The sequence below is a fragment of the Caretta caretta genome, chromosome 1 (genome assembly GCF_965140235.1).
Source record: "Caretta caretta isolate rCarCar2 chromosome 1, rCarCar1.hap1, whole genome shotgun sequence".
NCBI lineage: Eukaryota > Metazoa > Chordata > Testudines > Cheloniidae > Caretta > Caretta caretta.
The window spans coordinates 91,073,420-91,092,662 of record NC_134206.1 but is presented as its reverse complement, the minus strand read 5'-3'; the positions used below and the strand labels follow the sequence as shown (position 1 = coordinate 91,092,662).

The following is a 19,243-nucleotide window of genomic DNA, read 5'->3' as shown; positions in this document are numbered from 1 at the left end:
ATTGTAGGTTTGCAAGGCTGGTGGTGATGAGAAGGTGGGTGTCTTTGTCATTCACTCTCTACTATTCTATGTTGTTATTATTTGTTTCCAGTAGTAACAACAATGTTCTAGGAGCTGTACAGGCACAAGGGAAGACTATATTTTTGCCCTGGGCTCTCATCACTCCAGTGGTCCTATCTTCACCTGAGAACTCTTTTAGTCTCACCAGCTGTCAGGAAAATGAGGAGCACCAGCCTCCTCACAACAAACTCCGTGCTTGTCCTGGTACCATCTCCCAGTCTCCAGGATGCCATGGATAATTGTTTTGGGATGGATTCATGCACTTTGCCCCAAACAATGAACCCATATGAATTATGCAACCAATTCTGAGGGGGTCTGATAACTTCAGAGTCCATTTAAGCCTCTTTGAAGGGTGCGGGTACTCAGATCCACCTAAGTTCCACTCCACACATCTACAGGACCAAGGTTTTGCTCTCCGTCATTATTATTTCATCAATGAATGATGACTTTCCCTCAAGTAAAAGTAACTACTTCTTCTGACAGATCTTTAACATGGCATTCAGTAAAATTACCAAAACAATTACTCTTAAATGACAGAGAGAAAATGTATTTCACTATATTTTATGACTGCTATGTAAGCTATTATAGTAATAACCTACCAATTAATTATAAAGTATTTACCCACCTAAAACTATGTTTATCATATTAGTATCATATTGCATGACATTACATTAAATATTACTGCTTTCTTAGATTTTTTTTTCTATAATGTATTACATAAGGGCTAGATTCTAATATCTTATTCATGTTGAACAGTACCTTACCCTTAATTTCAATTAAATTAAACTACTAAAATATGACAAGGAGTATCAGAATCTGGTCTAAAAGAAATACCCCTGAGTATCGGTTATCTAGTTATATAAATAGATAATGGAAAATATATGAAACTGAAATATACCAGTCTCTAGGCACAATCCTACATGTTTTACTCAGCCACAACTGACATGAAAGTCACTGTGAGTTCAGCATGAGAAAAGTGTGCAAAAATAGGTCCTATAAATATAAAAGTGGAAACATCTTTTGTGTCAGATGTTTAATTTATGATAAAACTAACAAAAGTTTGGTGTTCAAAACAATCTATAAAAACAGCTAGAAATTACATGGGTGAATGTTCTGAAATTAATGTAAATCTGGCCACCAAAAAAGAAAATCTGTCCCAAAAGCACAATTATATAGTATATACAACATTGTATCAGTATTCTAAACAGTTGGCAAAATACTGAATATAGAAGATAGATAAAGAAACCTTTTGACTTGCTTTTATAAATAAATGTTATATATTATATTATCAGAATCCATGTGTTGATTCTAGCACTTACATTTTAGAAATTAGGGTTCACTTTTGCCTTTATTTCTCTTTTATAATGGATTTACATGAACTTTTGAAAGAAAATGTATAGGGTCTTTCATCTCAGGAAACTCAACGTATCTTGTCAAAAACGGCAACAATTGGACAAAAAGTGACCTAAATGGCCCCAGTAAAACAATTCTCAACTTAAAAAAAAAAAAAGAATTAACACATTTTTTTCTCTGACACTTTTACTTCTTTGGTCAGCACTAACTCAGCAGATCATCATGCAGATGGTTTCACTGATCCTGCTAGCAAAACAAAGGTCATATTTTCATACAAATAAATTGTTCCACAACCACAACTACTTCTGGAATCAGATATTCTATCTCCTCTTTCTACCTATAATTTTCTTCAGAAAATTAATCATTGTAGCCTCTGCATGGGTAACCCCATTTCTATTAAGGTCTGAGTTATCAAATGTCCCTTTTAGTTGTATTTCAGGATACTTAATGAGTAAACAATCTTTTTTGAAATCCATGTCTTTTTTTTTAAGAATTCTTCTTCAAGACTATGCTGCTGGAGGTTAATTGATTATGTTTAATTTTCTTCTCCAATAATGGCTCTCCTAATATTTTAATTTTTTTGCTACTTGTAGTTGGTGTAGGGCACTGAAGAGGATTACACTAATTATTCTGATTTTAGCATGTGGACTATTAGAATGTTTCCTGGTCTCAACTATCAAGTGTATGCAGAGAATATGGAGGTAGCTGGAATCAGAAATAGCAGCATCAGGAACTCTGACATAAAAAGACTGTCTGGGCACTTCTGTCACCTAGGTCTCATAAATTCAAGCTGTTTCTGTGCATTTACACACTTGTGGATGCTGCCTCTTTGTGGCAGAATGCCATGTAAAATGTACCTTTCACATTAATGACCAGATCCTGCATTCCTACTGAAGCCACCCAAAACTCCCATTGACTTGAAATTTGGGTGCACAAGAAAAAAAAGTCTCACACCTGAAGGACCACATATTGCCCTGATCATTCAGGCGGGCACCGATCGATCCAGCGGGGATCAATTTATCGTGTCTAGCCTAGACGAGATAAATCGACCCCTGAGTGCTGTCCCATCGACTCCTGTACTCCAACGCTGCAAGAGGCGCAGGCAGAGTCAACAGGGGAGCGGCAGCAGTCGACTCACTGCGGTGAAGACACCATGATAAATCGATCTAAGTATGTCGACTTCAGCTACATTATTCACGTAGCTGAAGTTGCATAACATAGATCAATTCTCCCCCACCTCCCCGCCAGTGTAGACCAGGGCTAAGAAAATTTCCTGTCATGTCATTGTGCAAGCCAATGTGCTTAATCGCCTTCTCACTTGTAGTCATTTAACACCAGTGTAATTGCTGACTTTAATGATTATTCCTGATATACACCAGTGTAAACGGGAAGAGAATAAGTCCCTTTGGCTTTGGCAATGGTTCAAAGGGAACTTTTTCCTCAATAAAGACCGCAAAATGAGACCTCAATCAGCACTTACCTCTCTCATTGACTTCAATGACAGATATGCTACAGATCAAGAGCAGTATACACCATAATGGCATGTGTTGTTCCTTTTGCAATAAAACAAGAAGAATCTCCTGTTCACATTTAAAATCCATATTTCAGTACATTGACCAAACTCCCCAGAGTTATGTATGGTCATGCACATTTGATTTTGTTTGTTTAGGTAGAGGAGGGCATGGTGGAAGGGAAGTACACATCCCAACACATCATTCATCCTGAATTGCTGAAGGCCAGTTTAACACAAAAATAAAGACACATATTTTACGTAAGTAGAAAAAGCAGCACAGAACAGAACCCTTTTGCAAAACAGATGTTAGTAGCGAATCTTAGCCAAACAATACCAAATACAATAACCTAAGAGATAAAGGTAAAAAAGAATGTGAAATATCACTTACCCTGATCCATATAGTAAATGAAAACTTTAGAAAGGAAAAAAAATGTAAATACGAAACTGTACTATTAAGAATGTTGGTGATTCACATAGCAATGTCCAGTTCTGATCCATGTCAGGTACCTTGATAAATTACAATATATTGTGTTTTGAAAATAACCTGAAGAACACATCAGATTATACTGTTAGTTCCTTTCTGTTCAGACTTGATTGCTAGTAAAGGCAGTTTCACATACCAAAGTATGATTTTGGCAAGATATTGTGAACTTCAGGTAATCATTACTTGATGTCCTTACATTTGAAATAGTTATCAAGTGTTTATTCAGAAAGTATTTTAAAAAATTACATGTGCTGGGATACATATGAGACACCAGTTGTCCCATCTTACAGTGATGCTGTATTTATGGATATCCTTTCCATTGCCTGATGCCCAAAAGGGTAAAGACATTATATAGAGATTTGTACAGTCCATCATTTGGTCTTTCAAAGTGCCAGTATACACATGGATCTGTACAAGTGCAATTGCATTTGACTAAACAATCAGAAATTGGCTACAACAGTAGTCAAATCATTATATTTTGGTTGAGTAATGAAAAGAAACAATTTTCCTGCTAAAATCAACCATTTCCACATGTCCCTCACTAGTTAGTCCAACTAGTTGCCCTAGCAGGAGGTTCTAAATACAGTATTATTTTATCCTGACCAGATTGCTTGTCTTGGATTGCCTTTTAAGATTTGGTCATAATTACTGTTAATTTTAGTGATTTAAAATGTCCTCCTGACACCACTTCAGCTTTGGAAATAAAGCTCTACATGTAGTGCAACACTTCCGAGCAATTCACAGACTCTGGGCCCCATCCTGAGAAACAATTACACTTCCATGTAACTTTACTTATGAGAACAGTCGCACTGACTACGGCCCCAATCCTCCAAACTTTTGGGCATGTGGCTAACTTTACTTACTCACTGAAATCTATGGGACTACACACCTGAGCAAAGTTGTTCATTTGCCTAAGTGTTTACAGGATGGGTGCCTATGCCAAGACTACTTTCATGAATAGAGTTACTTGGGTATGTAAGTATTTGCAAGACTGGGCCCTAAAATAGTGAAGGAAAGAGAAATGCTAATGCACATACAAAAATAGGTGCTACAATAAAATATTTGTATAGTTCATCAATAAGTTATTTTCATTAACCAGTTATGGATCATATATCTCTGCCCTCTTTAATGATTTGTCCACATCTCTGGTGATCTTTTTAAAGATCATATATATATATATATATATATATATATATATATAAATATATATATGATTTTAATTCAAAAGTCCAGAAAGCATACAAACACATCCTTTAAAAAAGGAAACCTTGTATTAAATTGGGTGTGCAAATCTCTCCTTAAAAGCCATATAGACTCACCCAGAGCTAAAAGGGGAAAACATGCGCTGCACTCTTCAACCAAAGAGAAAATAAAACTAAGCAATGTCTGTCCAACAAAATGAAAGTGACCATGACTTTTGTACTTGTAACCTGCACAATCTGACCTAAGTAAACCCTCTTTCCCCCCTCCCCAACACACAGACACCCAAACACACAAGGGCAAGTGTTGTGCCCAGTTTACACAATAGATTGTTTCCTACTTGTAAAAATAAAAATGAAACAGCACACCCTTTCAGTATCATTCCCCAAAGCTGAAAATCCTGTGCCAAGGCACTTCACCATACAACAAAATGAGTTAAAAGGGGGAAGGGGGAGGGGGTCAGCATTTGTGTTTCTTTGTTTTGTGTGTGGTTGTTAAATACAAATACTCTAGAGGAGGAGGAGGAGATGTTGTGGTTGTTGGGGGGGGGGGGTTTCTCAGAACTGGCTAAATGTGGTCTGTTTTTCCAGCACTTCGAGGTAGTCCGGCTCTGCGTTTAGTTTTGCTTTTAACTCCAGATACTCGTTCCTGTTGGGCTCTACATAGACAGTACTCGGGGGGCTGTAGAGCACCGTCTCCCGGAGCCTGCTGTCCCCCGCCCCGGGGTGCAAGTACTGATGGGGCCGCATAAGGTCATAGTTGGGGGAGTAGGTGTAGGCGGCGGGGAACTTGGGGTAATCGGGGAGATTATTGCCGGGGGTGCCCAGCGAGGAGGAGGAGTGTTTATCGGGCTCCAAAATGCCCCTGTAAAAGCGATCGGCGTCTTGCACCGGGGAGAGCAGCTCGTCCCGGGGCTCGATGGTGCTGACGCTGTAAGTGGGGCTCCGCAGGGGCTCCCCCTCCCCCGGGGGCGGCGGAGGCGGAGGCCCTTGCTGCAAGTGGTGGTTGCTGTAGGTGACCTTGAGCTCGTGCAGGTCTTTGTAATCCTCGCCCGCGTTGCCCTCCCGGGAGCGGTAGATGGGGTTCTTGCACATGTGGCCCAGCGGGTGCGGGATGTACTCGTACACGTGGCCGGCGGGGGTCTTTACCTTGGGCAGGGCCGGGCCGCCGCCGCCGCCGCCGCGCGGGTGGCGGGGCTGCGGCGGCGCCGGGTGGTGGTGGTGGCCGCTGCCGTAGACGCTGTACTGCATGTTGAAGGAGCTCACGTCGGAGTTGTTGGCGCTGGCCGGGTCGCCCGGGCCCTTCTTCCGCCGCTTCATCACCAGCACGAAGAGCCCCGCCGCCACGAACACCGACATGATGAACACCAGCAGCAGGCTCAGGATCAGCACCGACAGCGGCACCGAGGACGAGGGGGATCCGCCCCCGCCGCCCGAGGGCGCCGCGCCCCCCGCCTCGCCCGTGCTGTTGAGCCGCACGGTGGCGGAGAAAAGGGTGCTCCCGCCCGGCAGCTGGATGGAGGAGGGGGTGGGGGTGGGGGTGGAGACGATGATGTCGGAGTAGTCCGGGCACAGCAGCTCCGACCTGATTGTCCGCATGTCGCTCTGGCCGAACTTCTTGGGGGACTCGCAGATGACCTGGTCCACCAGCACCCCGGTGTTGAGCTGCTCCAGCCACAGCTTCATGCCCACCACGTCGCAGGTGCAATCCCAGGGGTTCTCGTGCAGGTCGATCTGCAGCAGGGATTTCAGCTGGTCCAGCACCCCGCTCACAGGCAGGTAGGAGAAGTGGTTGCTCCTCAGGCTCAGCCGGTAGAGAGTCAGGCCGGAAAAAATGTTGGCGGGCAAAGATCTCAGCAGGTTGTTGTTCAAAAACAAGAGCTGGAGGTTGGGGACTGATTCAAAGGTGCCCGCCTCGATGTCCCGGATGACGTTGTACTGTAGGAAGAGGTACTGCAGGCTCTGCAGCCCGTAGAACAGCTCCGCGCTCAGCCGCTCGATCCGGTTCCCGTTCAGATAGAGTCTTCTCAAATTAGTTAGATCCCCAAAGGCCCGGTCCTGAATGACCGAAATCCGGTTGTTGCCCAGGTGCAACAAATCCAGCCCGGTGGCGTCCAGGAAATCCGCCCTGCGCACCAGGGCGATGTAGTTCTCGGTCAAATACATCTTCTTGGGGTTGTAGGGTTTGGGCTGTAGCTCGGAGATACTTTCGATCTTCCTCTCCTGGCAATTGACATTGAGGCCCAGGTCGGAGATCTGCAGGTTGCAAGTGCAGGCGGTGGGACACTCCAAAGGCACCGGGGATTTGGTCTGGTAGGCGATGCTGGGGCCGTAGTTGCTGTATCCCAGATCTTTGGAGGACAGGCGGGAGGTGGGGCGCACCCTGGTCTTGTTGGGTTGACGGGTCCCTTTAGGGGGCTTCAAGGGGGATTTGTAAACAGCCGAGGAAGAAGTGGCCACGGAGTTGACCGAGGCTGGGGTTGTGTGGAAATACCCTGTGGTGCTCAAAGGCGTCTGCGGCCGCATTTCATAATCCGAGATGAGTCTCCTAGGACAAAGCTCCTGCTTGGAGACCTCATCCAAGTCTCGGCCGTGCAAGCGGAAAGGGGTTTCACAAACCACGTCCCCCACCAGAGCCGAGTAGGAGATACTGTCTAGCCAATCCTTCAGAGCGATCAACTCGCAAGAACAATTCCAGGGGTTCTCCTCTAGCTGCAGCTCCACCACTTTATCCATGTGCTGCAAAAGGCCCAGGTAGGGCAGCAGCTTCAACCGGTTACCCCTCAAGTCCAGGTGAGTTAAGGGCACAAAACGGAAAAGGTTGTTGGGCAAACTGGAGAGGAGGTTATCATTGAGGATCAGCACCTGCAGCAAATGCAGTTTGCTGAAAGCATTGGGTTCAATAGTGCTGATGTAATTATAATCGACTTGTAGATACTCCAAACTCTCCAGACCAAGGAAAGTGTCGTCCCTTAATAGTTCCAGCTTGTTATTGTTCAGGTGCAGCCTCCTTAAGCCCCGCAGACCATGAAAGGCCCCCGTTTCGATGTCTTGTATGTCATTGCTCCCTAAATGCAAAATCGAAGCCCCAGTGTAATTAACAAACTGGTTTGGGTAGAGTCTGTTTAAAAGGTTCCCAGACAACAAGAGGTGATAAACAGGGAATCTTGGTGGGCTAATCTCGAAAAGGCTGATGATCCCTCTGTTTTCACAGCTCACCGTTAAGATGCTGTCCTTTTCCTCGCAAGGACACGCCTTATCGCAGATTTCCCCATAATACTCGATGCTTTCTGCCCACGACAGGACTAGCGATGTTAAAACAACCGCTATCGTCTGCAGCATCCAGATATGCATTTTTTTGTTGGGGTCCTGTTCCAAAGTTACTGTAGAGCAGCAAGCGTACATTTTAACTCCTGTAAGGGCAAGAAGAGAAAAGAAAACAACTTGATAGCATAAAGATTTAAAATATAAACCAGACACAAAGTTTTCATTTATTTATTTTAGAGTGTGGGGTATGTGTGTGGAGAAGGTTGCTATTAAAAATGAACTGGGCATTTCAAAATTCCAAGTGTTTTAAAAGCTGGATAACACCAGGTCTGCTTGAAAGGATGATGTGCAACTCCTAGTGAGTTAAACGTCTGCTGTATTTTTAAAAGCTAAGGTCACACTGGAAACTGTTCTGTTTCTATTCATATGTGCTACATTTCAGTGTTTCGTCGGATTTTTGTTTTCATGACCAGCCCCATAAATATACATAAAATGGCTGTCAGTTCGGTTTCACGGTTCTAATTTAAAAGAAAAGAAGCACCATTTTATGAGGTTTCCCATCTCAGCCCTGTTACCCACCCCGCTTTCTTCCTTTCAGAACCTCTTTAGCGAACAGCGCACTGTTAAGGTCTTTCCCCACTTTTACAGACACTAGCTGCTACCGTGATTATTTTTAACCATTGCTGGAAATGTCCTTGTAGGAAATCCAAAGAAAAACGTGAGATATGTACATTAATTCAACACAAAGAATCCTGTTGGATCCCCCAAATCACCTCTTTCCTAAAACGGTTAATGTCTGTATATATATATGCATATTTAAAAACAAAACAAAAAAACACATAACTTTTGTGATGGACTTCTCAGGCAATGCAATGAAATACATCCACCGTGTAACTGAATGCACTTACTAGCTCTCTTTAGTAATGTATTCATGTTTTGCATCTTCACTCACATAGGTAATCTCACTCGGATGATATTTATGAACACACGTAGAGCGAGCGCGAGAGAGAATTAAAGGGGACATTTGAGCCACTCACCCAAAATTTGTGAAAAAATATATAAAACGTGAAGATCATCTTCGCAGGCTCAGCCATATCTGGCATACGGTTTATTCCCAATGTTTTGTAAAACTAGCCTAATAGAAGCGGAGAGATCTAACTAGGTCTCATGGAAATATGTAATCGCCAACACTTCAAGCATTGGAGATGCTGATTATAAGCAACGATGGCTGTCAGTGCTCTTCATCGTTTAGGGGAGAAGACACCCGAGCTGATTGAAAGCCAACCGGGAAAAAAAATCCTACCATTGACCTACGTCAGTGATTTAATACCCGAATTTCATCTAGCCGGAAACAAATCCGATTTTCTTTCTCTCTTGCAGTCTGTCTCCTTGCAGCTTTCTCCTACTTTTACTTGTCTAAAAATAATAAGAGACAGAATATGCGCATTTGTGTGTGTTTGGGGGTGTGTGGGGGGGAGACTAATAAGTCATTGAAACTGCATTTTCTACGGTCAACCTTCTCAGAGCGTCACTCCTCACGGCAACACTCGTTTGGAGAAACGCACCCTAAAAATAAGTCTCATTACTGCAACACATCTCTTGTTCAACGAGTTCAACACTGCAAACCTAGCACTTGCAGCACAGGGAGGGAAGTAGCAGGGAATCGGACGTCTTGGCGAATACATTAGATATATACAATTTCGACCAAACATCTAACGGATCGAAATTACTGAAGACAAACGGCTTCACTGCATCAAAGCAAAAAATCTTTCTAGTTACAGCATTTACCTTGCAAATTCTTTCTCAGCCCGATCAGATCTATTCATCCATTAACCGTCTGATCTTCAAACCAAACCAAAAAAAAAAGAAAAAAAGCCACTGCGAAACGTGCCCGTGCAGTACAGTATCAAACTCCCGGCGATTTGCAACTTTAATGCAGTTATGGTTAGTAAAGGAGATAAATACAGTTTCCCCTCCCCCCTTCCTCCTTCAAGAAAACAACGGGGGTGGAGATAAAGAAAATAAAGTTAAATCTGTGCTATACAAGGCTGCCATCCTGCCTGAGAAGCCGGTCTGTGATGGCTGTGCGCCGCTCCCTTGCCAGATCTCGGTGGAGGGTCACAGTTTGCGGGGGGGTGTACTGCTTTCCCCCAAAGAGTTCAAACCCTAGCTCACCGCACTACGCGGCCGGCTCTAGGCAGCTTTCAGTACCGCCGACAGCAGCAGCCGCCGCCGCCGGACTCCGCCACCTAACTGAGCAGCACCCCGAGCTGGGAGAAATCCTGTTCCAAAGGGGGGAAGGGGAGGAGTTGCGGAGGAGGGGGGGGGCGATTGGGAAGCCACAAAAATACACAGACAGGAAGGGGGGGGGGGACTCAACCCCGATACTTACTGAGCCTGAAATCTCCAGGGCCCAAGCATTGTTGCAACCCATACAGATGCCTGTTTGGGGTGTGCGCTGCGTGCGAGCCGCCCGGGCGAAGGAGAGCGGCGGCGGGGCTCGCAGGCGGGAAGGTTGGAGAAGGAACGCACGCACACGGAGCCCCCCGCCCAGCCTGCGCCGAGCCCCCGCGGCACACACACATCGAGCGCGGCGGCGGCGGCGGCGCTGCCAAGGGCTGGCTCCCGAAGCTGCTCTCAGCGCTCTGCCCGCGACCAGCGAGTGTGTGTGTGTGTGTGTGTGGCGGGGCGGGAGGGGCGAACAAGAGAGAGGGAGGGGGGGATGAAGAGCGGGGGGCGGGGAACGGAGGAGCGAGGCGGGCAAGTGGAGGGTCCAGAGAGCGGAGAGAGGGGAGGGGAGAAGGGGAGTCAGGAAGGAGAGGAAGGGGGGCGAGGGGCGCACAAAGAGGGAGGGCAGGAGGAAGATGGGTGGGATGTCTCTGCACTGGGGGCTAACGGAGGGACGAAGAGGCTGCTCCCTTGCCGCCTCTCGCTGCCAGGCTGCGGGGCTGCACACACGGACTCACATGCCGATACAAGAAGCCGCCGCGCCTGTCCCCGGCGCGCACTCCCCGCGCTCCCGCTTCCCACGGGGAGGCACAACTTTCTCCCGGCTCCGCAGCCGCTTCCCGCTCAGCCCGCCCAGCCGAGACCCAGCCTCCTGATTTGCTCCCCCGCCTCACACCATTGTCCGCCGGCCGGTCGTCCCCCCCCCCCCCCCCCCCCCCCCCCCCGCCGGCTGAGACCCAGACTGGCAGGGGCTGGTGCGCGGCGCCGCGCGCCCGGGTTTAAGCTTCCCCTTCTTCTGGCGGCGCGCGCCGAACATGGTAGTGTGCAGCGGGGGAGAGCCGGGAGCCTGGCCCGCGCGGCTGCCTCCCGCAGAGCCTCCGCCGCGGGCCGGGCTCTGGCTGCGGCAGCTGCGTCTCTTGCTTGGTCTCTGGCCGCCTCCGCTGCATCCGCTTCTTTGGAAGGCAGCGAGGGAGTTGGGGCAGCGGACGGGGCCGCGGGAGAACCCGAGCAGCTTTGGCTAGGCACCGTCCTTAAGAGGAGGGGGCTTCCCCCGCGCCCTCCTGCCCCCCGCAGAAAGCAGGTGGGGGCACACGCGCGCGCCGACCTGCCGCAGAGAGCGGCCCGGCCTGTCTCCGGCACGAGGCGCTGGGCGAGCGCGGGTGATTCTGCCCTCTAAGGCATTTCAATGGCAGGAGGCATGGGGCCGGGGCTGAGCCACTTGCTCATTGTGGAGCTGCCGGTTTAGCAAAGCTGCGGCAGACATGGTGGAGCTGGGGGAAGACAGAGCAGTGAGGCCCCGCGGCCAATAGATGGCAATGCAGGGCGGCAGATTGGCTTTCTCCGAGAATGCAGCGGAAGAAGCCAAAGCAACTTCTAAATATTGTTTCTGTGCGTGGGAATCAGCCTGGCAGTATACGTCCTGAACATAGCACAAGCATAAGACTTTGCAGCCAGCCCCAGAACTGAAGGAGGGAGGGAAGGAAATAATGTGCCAGCGATTCAACGATTGGTAATTTGAAGAGACAAACTACACACCGTTTTGCTGATTGCTTTTTCCTGTTGTTGTTAGTTGGGAGAATTGCAGTTCACGTGCAATATTGTTTTAAATAAAAAAGAAGCTCCTTCACTTTGCTTTCAAGCTATCATAGTGGATCATGTTTAAGTTTAGCTGTAGGTATTTATTTTGCAGTGCAATTGGAGTTTTGAATGATCTCAAAACAAACGAAAATATATTTGCATATATGCATATATATTTAAATTATACATGTGCACAACCAGTACATAAAACATGTATATAATGTACAATTATACTCAGAATATAAATTGGACAACCCCATGAGCTTGAAGGCAAATTAGACAAATTAGAGGATTGGGTCAAAAGAAATGTGATGAGGTTCAACAAGGATAAGTGCAGAGTCCTCCACTTAGGATGGAAGAATCCCATGCACTGCCTCAGACTAGGGACCGAATGGCTCGGCAGCAGTTCTGCAGAACAGGACCTAATGGTTACAGTGGATGAGAAGCGGGATATGAGTCAACGGTGTGCCCTTGTTGCCAAGAAGTCTAACAGCATTTTGGGCTGTATAAGTAGGGGCATTGCCAGCAGATTGAGGGACATGATCATTAACCTCTATTTGGCATTGGTGAGGCCTCATCTGGAGTACTGTGTCCAGTTTGCCCTCCTCCCCCCCCCAACACACACACAAAGGATGTGGAAAAATTGGAAAGAGTCCAGTGGAGGACAACATAAATGATTAGGGGGTGTAACACATGACTTATGAGGAGAGGCTCAGGGAACTGGGATTGGTTAGTCTACAGAAGAGAAAAATGAGGGGGGATTTGATAGCTGTTTTCAACTACCTGAAAGGGGGTTCCAAAGAGGATGGATCTAGACTGTTCTCAGTGGTACCAGATGACAGAACAAGGAGTAATGGTCTCAAGTTGCAGTAGGGGAGGTATAGTTGGATGTTAGGAAAAACTTTTTCACTGAGAGTATGGTGAAGCACTGGAATGGGTTATTTAGGGAGGTGGTGGAATCTCCTTCCTTAGAGGTTTTCAAGGTCAGGCTTGACAAAACCCTTGCTGGGATGATTTAGTTGAGGACTGGTCCTGCTCTGAGCAAGGGGTTGGACTAGATGACCTCCTGAGGTCCCTTCCAACCCTGATATTCTATGATTCTATGATGATTCTGTGAATTCCATCTTTCAGTGAAAAACTAAATTCACATGAAATTCCAGCTTTAAGTGAAAAACTAATGCAACCTTAACTGAGAAATCAAGACTAATGATCAATAAACGTATCATGGACCTTTAACTGTCCCACTTGCTATCTGCCCACTGGTGGTATATCATCTCCTGGGATTTGTTTTAACATTTCAACCCCTTGAAAAGTTTCTGAGCCCTGGTCTACACTGGGCGGGGGGGGGGGGAGGGGGGGGAGGGGGATCGATCTAAGTTATGCAACTTCAGCTACATGAATAATGGAGCTGAAGTCGACGTACTTAGATTGACTTACCATGGTGTCTTCACCGTGGTGAGTCGACTGCTGCTGCTCCTCCGGCCGATTCTGCCTGCACCTCTCACGGCGCTGGAGTACAGGAGTCAGTGGGAGAGTGCTCAGGGCTCGATTTTTCGCGACTAGACTAGATGTGATAAATCGATCCACGCTGGATCTATTGCTGCCCGCTGATAAAAGAAATAGCTTTTAAACATCAGCCTAGCCCACAGATGTATCCTCTTCTTTCCAGATGTGGAATTTTTACCAGCAAATTGTCTTGCCTAAAGCCCAGAATGAACAAGAGCTGGTCCTGGACTCTGGTTAGCTTTCTAAACATAAAACAGGTTTCTTCCATTAGATATTGAAATCTAACATTTCCTGTGACCTTGTGGGGCTAGAAACAGAAGAAATATATTTTTGGAAAGAATCTCAGTTTCTCAGTGGGATCAAGTACTTGTTTTTAGTGCCAAATGGGATCAAAGATTACAATCATGACATTTCTAGGTATAGACAATTTACAGGTGTTTATAACTCCCTCTGTACTCTGTACAGTGAGACATATGGTCTAATCCAAAGGCTACTGAAGTCAATGGAAGTCTTTGAATTACTTTGGTTGGCTTTCGATCAGATGGTTTCATAGGTGGAGGGATAAAAAAAGTATCTAAAATATTCCTAACATTGCATGTAGTATTTAGAGAGTACGTGATGGCATCGAGAAGTATACATATTTTATTGACAGTAATTTGGAAGGGCCTACATTCCTTTCTTGTGACTTCACCATTTCTGAGGAATGTTGTGATCCCAAAGTCATGCTGGTACATTTTTTATACTGTACCATATTATCATTCATTGTATGTGTATCCCTCTCATAAACACACATCCATTTTTTTCTATATGAGAGGAAAATGTTTTGAATAACCTCAGAAGCTAGACACTACAGAGGTTAAATCTGTCAACCAAATCATTTTGAAAAAGTCAACATTCCATAAAACTAAAACAGTGCTTACAAAAAATAATGTTCAAATGAAATGTGTACAGTAAAAGTTACTACAGTTTAACTATTCTGGTTCTGTGCTACTGAGAGTATTTGAAGCAACTACAGTGAATGGAAACCCTTCCTCCCAATTTTTTCTGAAAACTTACTTTTCAATATGTTAGATTGCTGGATTATTTTAGCAGAACAAATGTGTTTGAAATTATTATTAATGTAGAGAGATAGCATCTGAGTGTTCTATTCATTATTACCTCATTTTGATTAAAACTCCATTTTGAATTAAGCACTTTTATTTGAATTCAGTAAGATTTTTTGTAGTATTTATCATAATTTGTATGAACAGCAATATAAGCCTCAGCTTTGCAGTTCTTAGTCAGGTGAAACTATCACCAACTTAATGAGGTTTATGCTGTCTGTGGTGATTCATTATGTTGATACATTGTGTGTGAATTTCTAAACTGAAGCTGGGAATGTAAGTCGCTAGAGTGAAAACACCAAAAGTTTGGCTAACTTTATAAGCAGAAAAGGGAAATCAGTTTCAGAATTGTGTTAGTTTTTCTTTAATTTAGAGTTGTTTTTCCCCTTTATTTTAAACATTTGGGTAAATCGAGAGTTCATAAAAATAAATGACAAATATCCTTGCTTACAGGACCTATCATAGGCCCGATTCTATTCCCACTGGCATTAATTGAACACTATATGCTAATTTCAAAAGGAGCAGGCTTGGGTGCAGTGCAAGGCAAATACTATATAAACTTCCCTAAAAAGCTCTGCCATTATGTCTCCGTCCTGACCTTTCATCTGTCCTGTCTTCTTTTATATTGGTCATTATCCTACACTTTCAGAAAATGTCAAGCATGTAGGTCAACATTACATACCTAAATCTATCTATAGGCACTGCCATAAAAGTCGCCTCATTTTTTGTGGCACTAAGTGTCCACAGCTCCCACTGACTTCAGTACCTTTCGTTGGTCCTTTTCACCACTGTAAATCAAGCCACTTTTATTTAGAATGTAGGCACTTAACTTCAGGTGCCAGCATTTTGGGGAAAATGGCCTTAATATATAGAATAATGTGATCACTTGTACTGTTTTGGAAACATTAGTCAAGCTAACATGTCTATATACACAGTAACTTCTTGCAAAATAAATGTAATAAGAATTTGAATAATTATAAGCATATACTTACAAAATAAGGAAATAATGTGGTAACTTAAAACAATTATATGCAAACATTTACCTAAATACTGTAGACAACAGTGATTTTCAATGAATAGTTCTGTCTTTTAGATAAATGAAATATGTAAACTATCTTTACATAGTAAACATATTCAAATCAAAATATGATTTAACACTTTGGTTTGTAATAGCCCGTATAACTGTATTATATTGTACTAACAGAAAGAGAATAATGTTTGGCTTAAATTTGTTGGGAGGATCATGGTGTTAAAAAACCCCTACAACAAACCAAGTGTCTTAGAATGAATGCAAATTGTGGGTTCCACATACACAATGAAACATTCTGGATGTCATTCTACTGGTGTCTCCTCCACTTCTCCTGAATGGGAACTTATCATCAGTGACTGCCACTAGGTGTCCCAATATGCACCTATGCAACGAACCGCTTAACAATGAAAATTAAAAAACTAAGCGGGAGGGGACATAATATTACAAAAATAAGCAAAACCCTGGCTTACAATCTTTTCAGTTCTATTTGACTCTGACTCTAGAACAGTGTTAAACAAGAAGATGTACTAATAAATGCTGTGATCATTACAGTCACTGGATTTCATAACAGATTTTTCCAGTTAGGTACTAGTGAAGTGCTTCCGCTATTATATAACTATATATTTCAAAAGCAGGAGAAAATGAAAACTACTAGAAAAGTTATGCCTGAATATTTTTTTCTTAATGTCATTTATAATGAATTACCATATATTTTGTACAAGTTGGCATAAAAACACTGTTTCCTAGACAATGAAATCTTTTAACTCAATGTTTACATGTAACAATTACAAAGGAATTTGTGTGTGTTATGGGTATCTATCTCCATTATGTCAGGAAAAATAGGATATCACAAGAATTTTCATACACAAGGCATTGTGAAGACTTCAGTGAAATATACAGTCTTTTGACACTTTCATGCGTGTACTAACAGTCAGGTAGGATTGGAAATATTTTGGTTATACTCTAATTCTACTCATACTCAAGATGTTACATAGTACTATATAAATAATGTGCTCTCAGAGCAGCTAGCATATAGCCAACACAACAGCCATTATATCCTTAGTAGTAACTCATATGCATTGGGATATGACATTTCCTTTTTTGAGAGATAATATAATGACCATTAGCGTTTCTTCTACTCTGTTGTAATAAGTGGTCAAGGAATTTCCTGTTTGGACAGCCCCCTCAGAGTTAAGTTTTTACTTCCAAAAAAATTAGTTTGTAGCCCTTATGACTGCAAAGCATACCTTCCAAATGTGAACCAATGCAGAGCTGTCTTCCTGAGTCTGCAGACAGCCAACCTAAAATTATAATACATGTCTGTGGATTTTGGCTCTAATAATAATTTAGACATTTGATAATTTACTTGTCAACACTATTAAATATTTCAGTGTTGATCACTTTATCGGACACAATCAGATATTTGGGGATTATGTGCAAAGTTTTATATTTTGGTCCCATAGACTGACCCCTAGCATTATTGCATCACAGTATCTGTACTGGGTTTGAATCCAACTCCCGGAGAAAAAAAATTGAACCCATGAATTTCCAACCAAGAGATTACTAAGTAAGACTCACTGATAATTCAGACAGTTGAGGCCCAGATTCTGATACCCTTATGCATGTTGAATTTTGCTCACTCCACAGGCACATGTTGAAGTAAATGTGACCATTTGCAAAGTAAGGTGCCTTTCAGATTAAGCAAGGGTGTCAAAATTTGGCCCTGAGAAAGGAACCATTATTATTCCAATTTTAGCTGGGAAACTGGGACATAATTACATTAAATGAGCTGGACAATGTCACACAAGAAGTTTTTAATCAAGCGAGGAACTTAATCCACTTCTCAAGAGTCTCACTCCAGTAGAGTAACCACAGAACCAAACCAACTCTCAGCATTTCTTCAACAAAAGTATGATATTCCTTTCTGACGTACTTCGTCTCAGCATTTTCCCCCAAATGTAAATATCTCAATGAAGCTGTCAGCAATGTGGAAACTTCATAATTATTATATCTACACCTAAATTATGGACTCTATCCTGCCTAAAATTGCCACTGGACTTACAGAGCCTATGTAAGCTCCATTAGCCTAAGCTCTGTAAACACAGCAGTCACACTCTATTACAAAATGATTCTTCTTGATAAAATGCAGCTATGCAATACTAAGTTACATTAACTCCCCCTTCCTCAGAACTTGCACAACTGCCTGATGCAGAGTGGAATATTTTTTTATTTCTCCTTAAACACTAAGGTGACTATTCCTGTAAACAAAGAAGCACAGTGTGCAGCCAGCGCACAAGGATTTCTTGGGCTTGCACTCCTATAAGGCCACATGCATTTTACCTAGAAGAGCTCTATCAGACAACACCACACACTCTGTATTTAAATGGAAGTTGTCACTTCCAATTTAAACCATTATTTTCACAGCACAGGAATGCAGATAAAAATGTAATCCCTTATTTTTTTACTGGTACTGTGAGCAGCAAATATTAAAATACATTTTTGAAGTTTTCACACTGTTTATATAATAACTCAAGAGCAGTTTCATTTTTACATCAATATTTGGAAGCAGTTAGCAATTCATATTTATTAAGGGCCAGATTCTGCCATTTTTATGCAGATTGAGTGAAATCTTACTGTGTGAGTACTCAGTGAGATGCACAAAATAATGCACTACACAGCATATGTAAATGTAACCTAATCTAGCTCTAAATGGATTACTAAAGGCCAGATTCTGATATGCTTATGTTGTAGCCTGTTTCCTCTTGTTTTTTCCTACCCCCCCCCCCCCCAGATGTTCTGGTTTAACTTGGATTTAAACTTGGAGAGTGGTCAGTTTAGATGAGCTATTACCAGCAGGAGAGTGAGTTTGTGTGTATGGGGGTGGGGGGGATGTGAGAAAACCTGGATCTATGCAGGAAATAGCCCAACTTGATTATGTAAAGAGTTGTCACTTTGGATGGGCTAGCACCAGCAGGAGAGTGAATTTGTGTGGGGGGGTGGAGGGTGAGAAAACCTGGATTTGTGCTGGAAATGGCCCACCTGTTGATCACTTTAGATAAGCTATTACCAGCAGGACAGTGGGGTGGGAGGAGGTATTGTTTCATATTCTCTGTGTGTATATAAAGTCTGCTGCAGTTTCCACGGTATACATCTGATGAAGTGAGCTGTAGCTCACGAAAGCTCATGCTCAAATAAATTGGTTAGTCTCTAAGGTGCCACAAGTACTCCTTTTCTTTTTGCGAATACAGACTAACACGGCTGTTCCTCTAGAACCTACAGTGTTATTGACCTCAGTGGGACTACTTTTGTAGATAGGTGCCACTCGGTGTGATTCAAGGTATCAACGTCTGTCCCCGTATTAGCAAAAAGTATGTTTTAAAATAGCTCAGACAATAATAAAGGAGCTTCAGCTTGAATTGTTTAAACAAATCTCATCTGTCTGGATACTGGCAAATGGCTGCCAATGTGCCTTTAAAAAACTAATTTTATTTTATACAGATATACTTTTAAAATTTAAATTTTGTATTGTCCTGCATGTCTACTGAAAAATGTGTTCCTACAACAACTGATATGGATGTGTATATAGTCATACACCATTGAAGATTGCCACTGGCTTCAGTGGCATAGAATCAGTCCCATGAAATCATTCTTTAAAAATCTGGTATTCTGTGACCAACTGGCTTGGTCCAAATGTTGCATAGA

At 43.5% G+C, this 19,243-nt stretch overlaps 1 protein-coding gene across 4 annotated transcripts; it reads right to left on the bottom strand.

The window, feature by feature from the left end:
- Positions 1–3,607: 3,607 nt before the first annotated feature.
- On the bottom strand, positions 3,608–10,984 carry SLITRK5 (SLIT and NTRK like family member 5). Of its 4 annotated transcripts, XM_075129273.1 has the most exons (3): positions 10,269–10,342; positions 9,665–9,718; positions 3,608–8,022 (listed from the first exon to the last, which is right to left on the bottom strand). In XM_075129273.1, exon 3 carries the CDS (start codon positions 8,012–8,014, stop codon positions 5,168–5,170), a length of 2,847 nt encoding a protein of 948 aa, XP_074985374.1. In that variant the 5' UTR covers positions 8,015–8,022; positions 9,665–9,718; positions 10,269–10,342; the 3' UTR covers positions 3,608–5,167. The 4 variants fall into 4 exon arrangements, with proteins under 4 accessions (XP_074985374.1, XP_048709111.2, XP_074985369.1 ...); XM_048853154.2 differs by lacking the exon at positions 9,665–9,718 and having other exon boundaries at positions 10,269–10,984; XM_075129268.1 differs by lacking the exon at positions 10,269–10,342 and having other exon boundaries at positions 9,665–10,153.
- Between the last annotated feature and the right edge of the window lie 8,259 nt (positions 10,985–19,243).

What these genes read in the sequence shown, in the direction of transcription:
- SLITRK5 (XM_048853154.2), bottom strand. Translation starts at nt 10,461, where the DNA reads ATGTGTGTGTGCCGCGGGGGCTCGGCGCAGGCTGGGCGGGGGGCTCCG. An exon ending in CCCTGGAGATTTCAGGCTCA is followed by an intron (nt 8,023 to 10,268) that starts GTAAGTATCGGG and finishes TTGCCCTTACAG; the next exon opens with GAGTTAAAATGTACGCTTGC.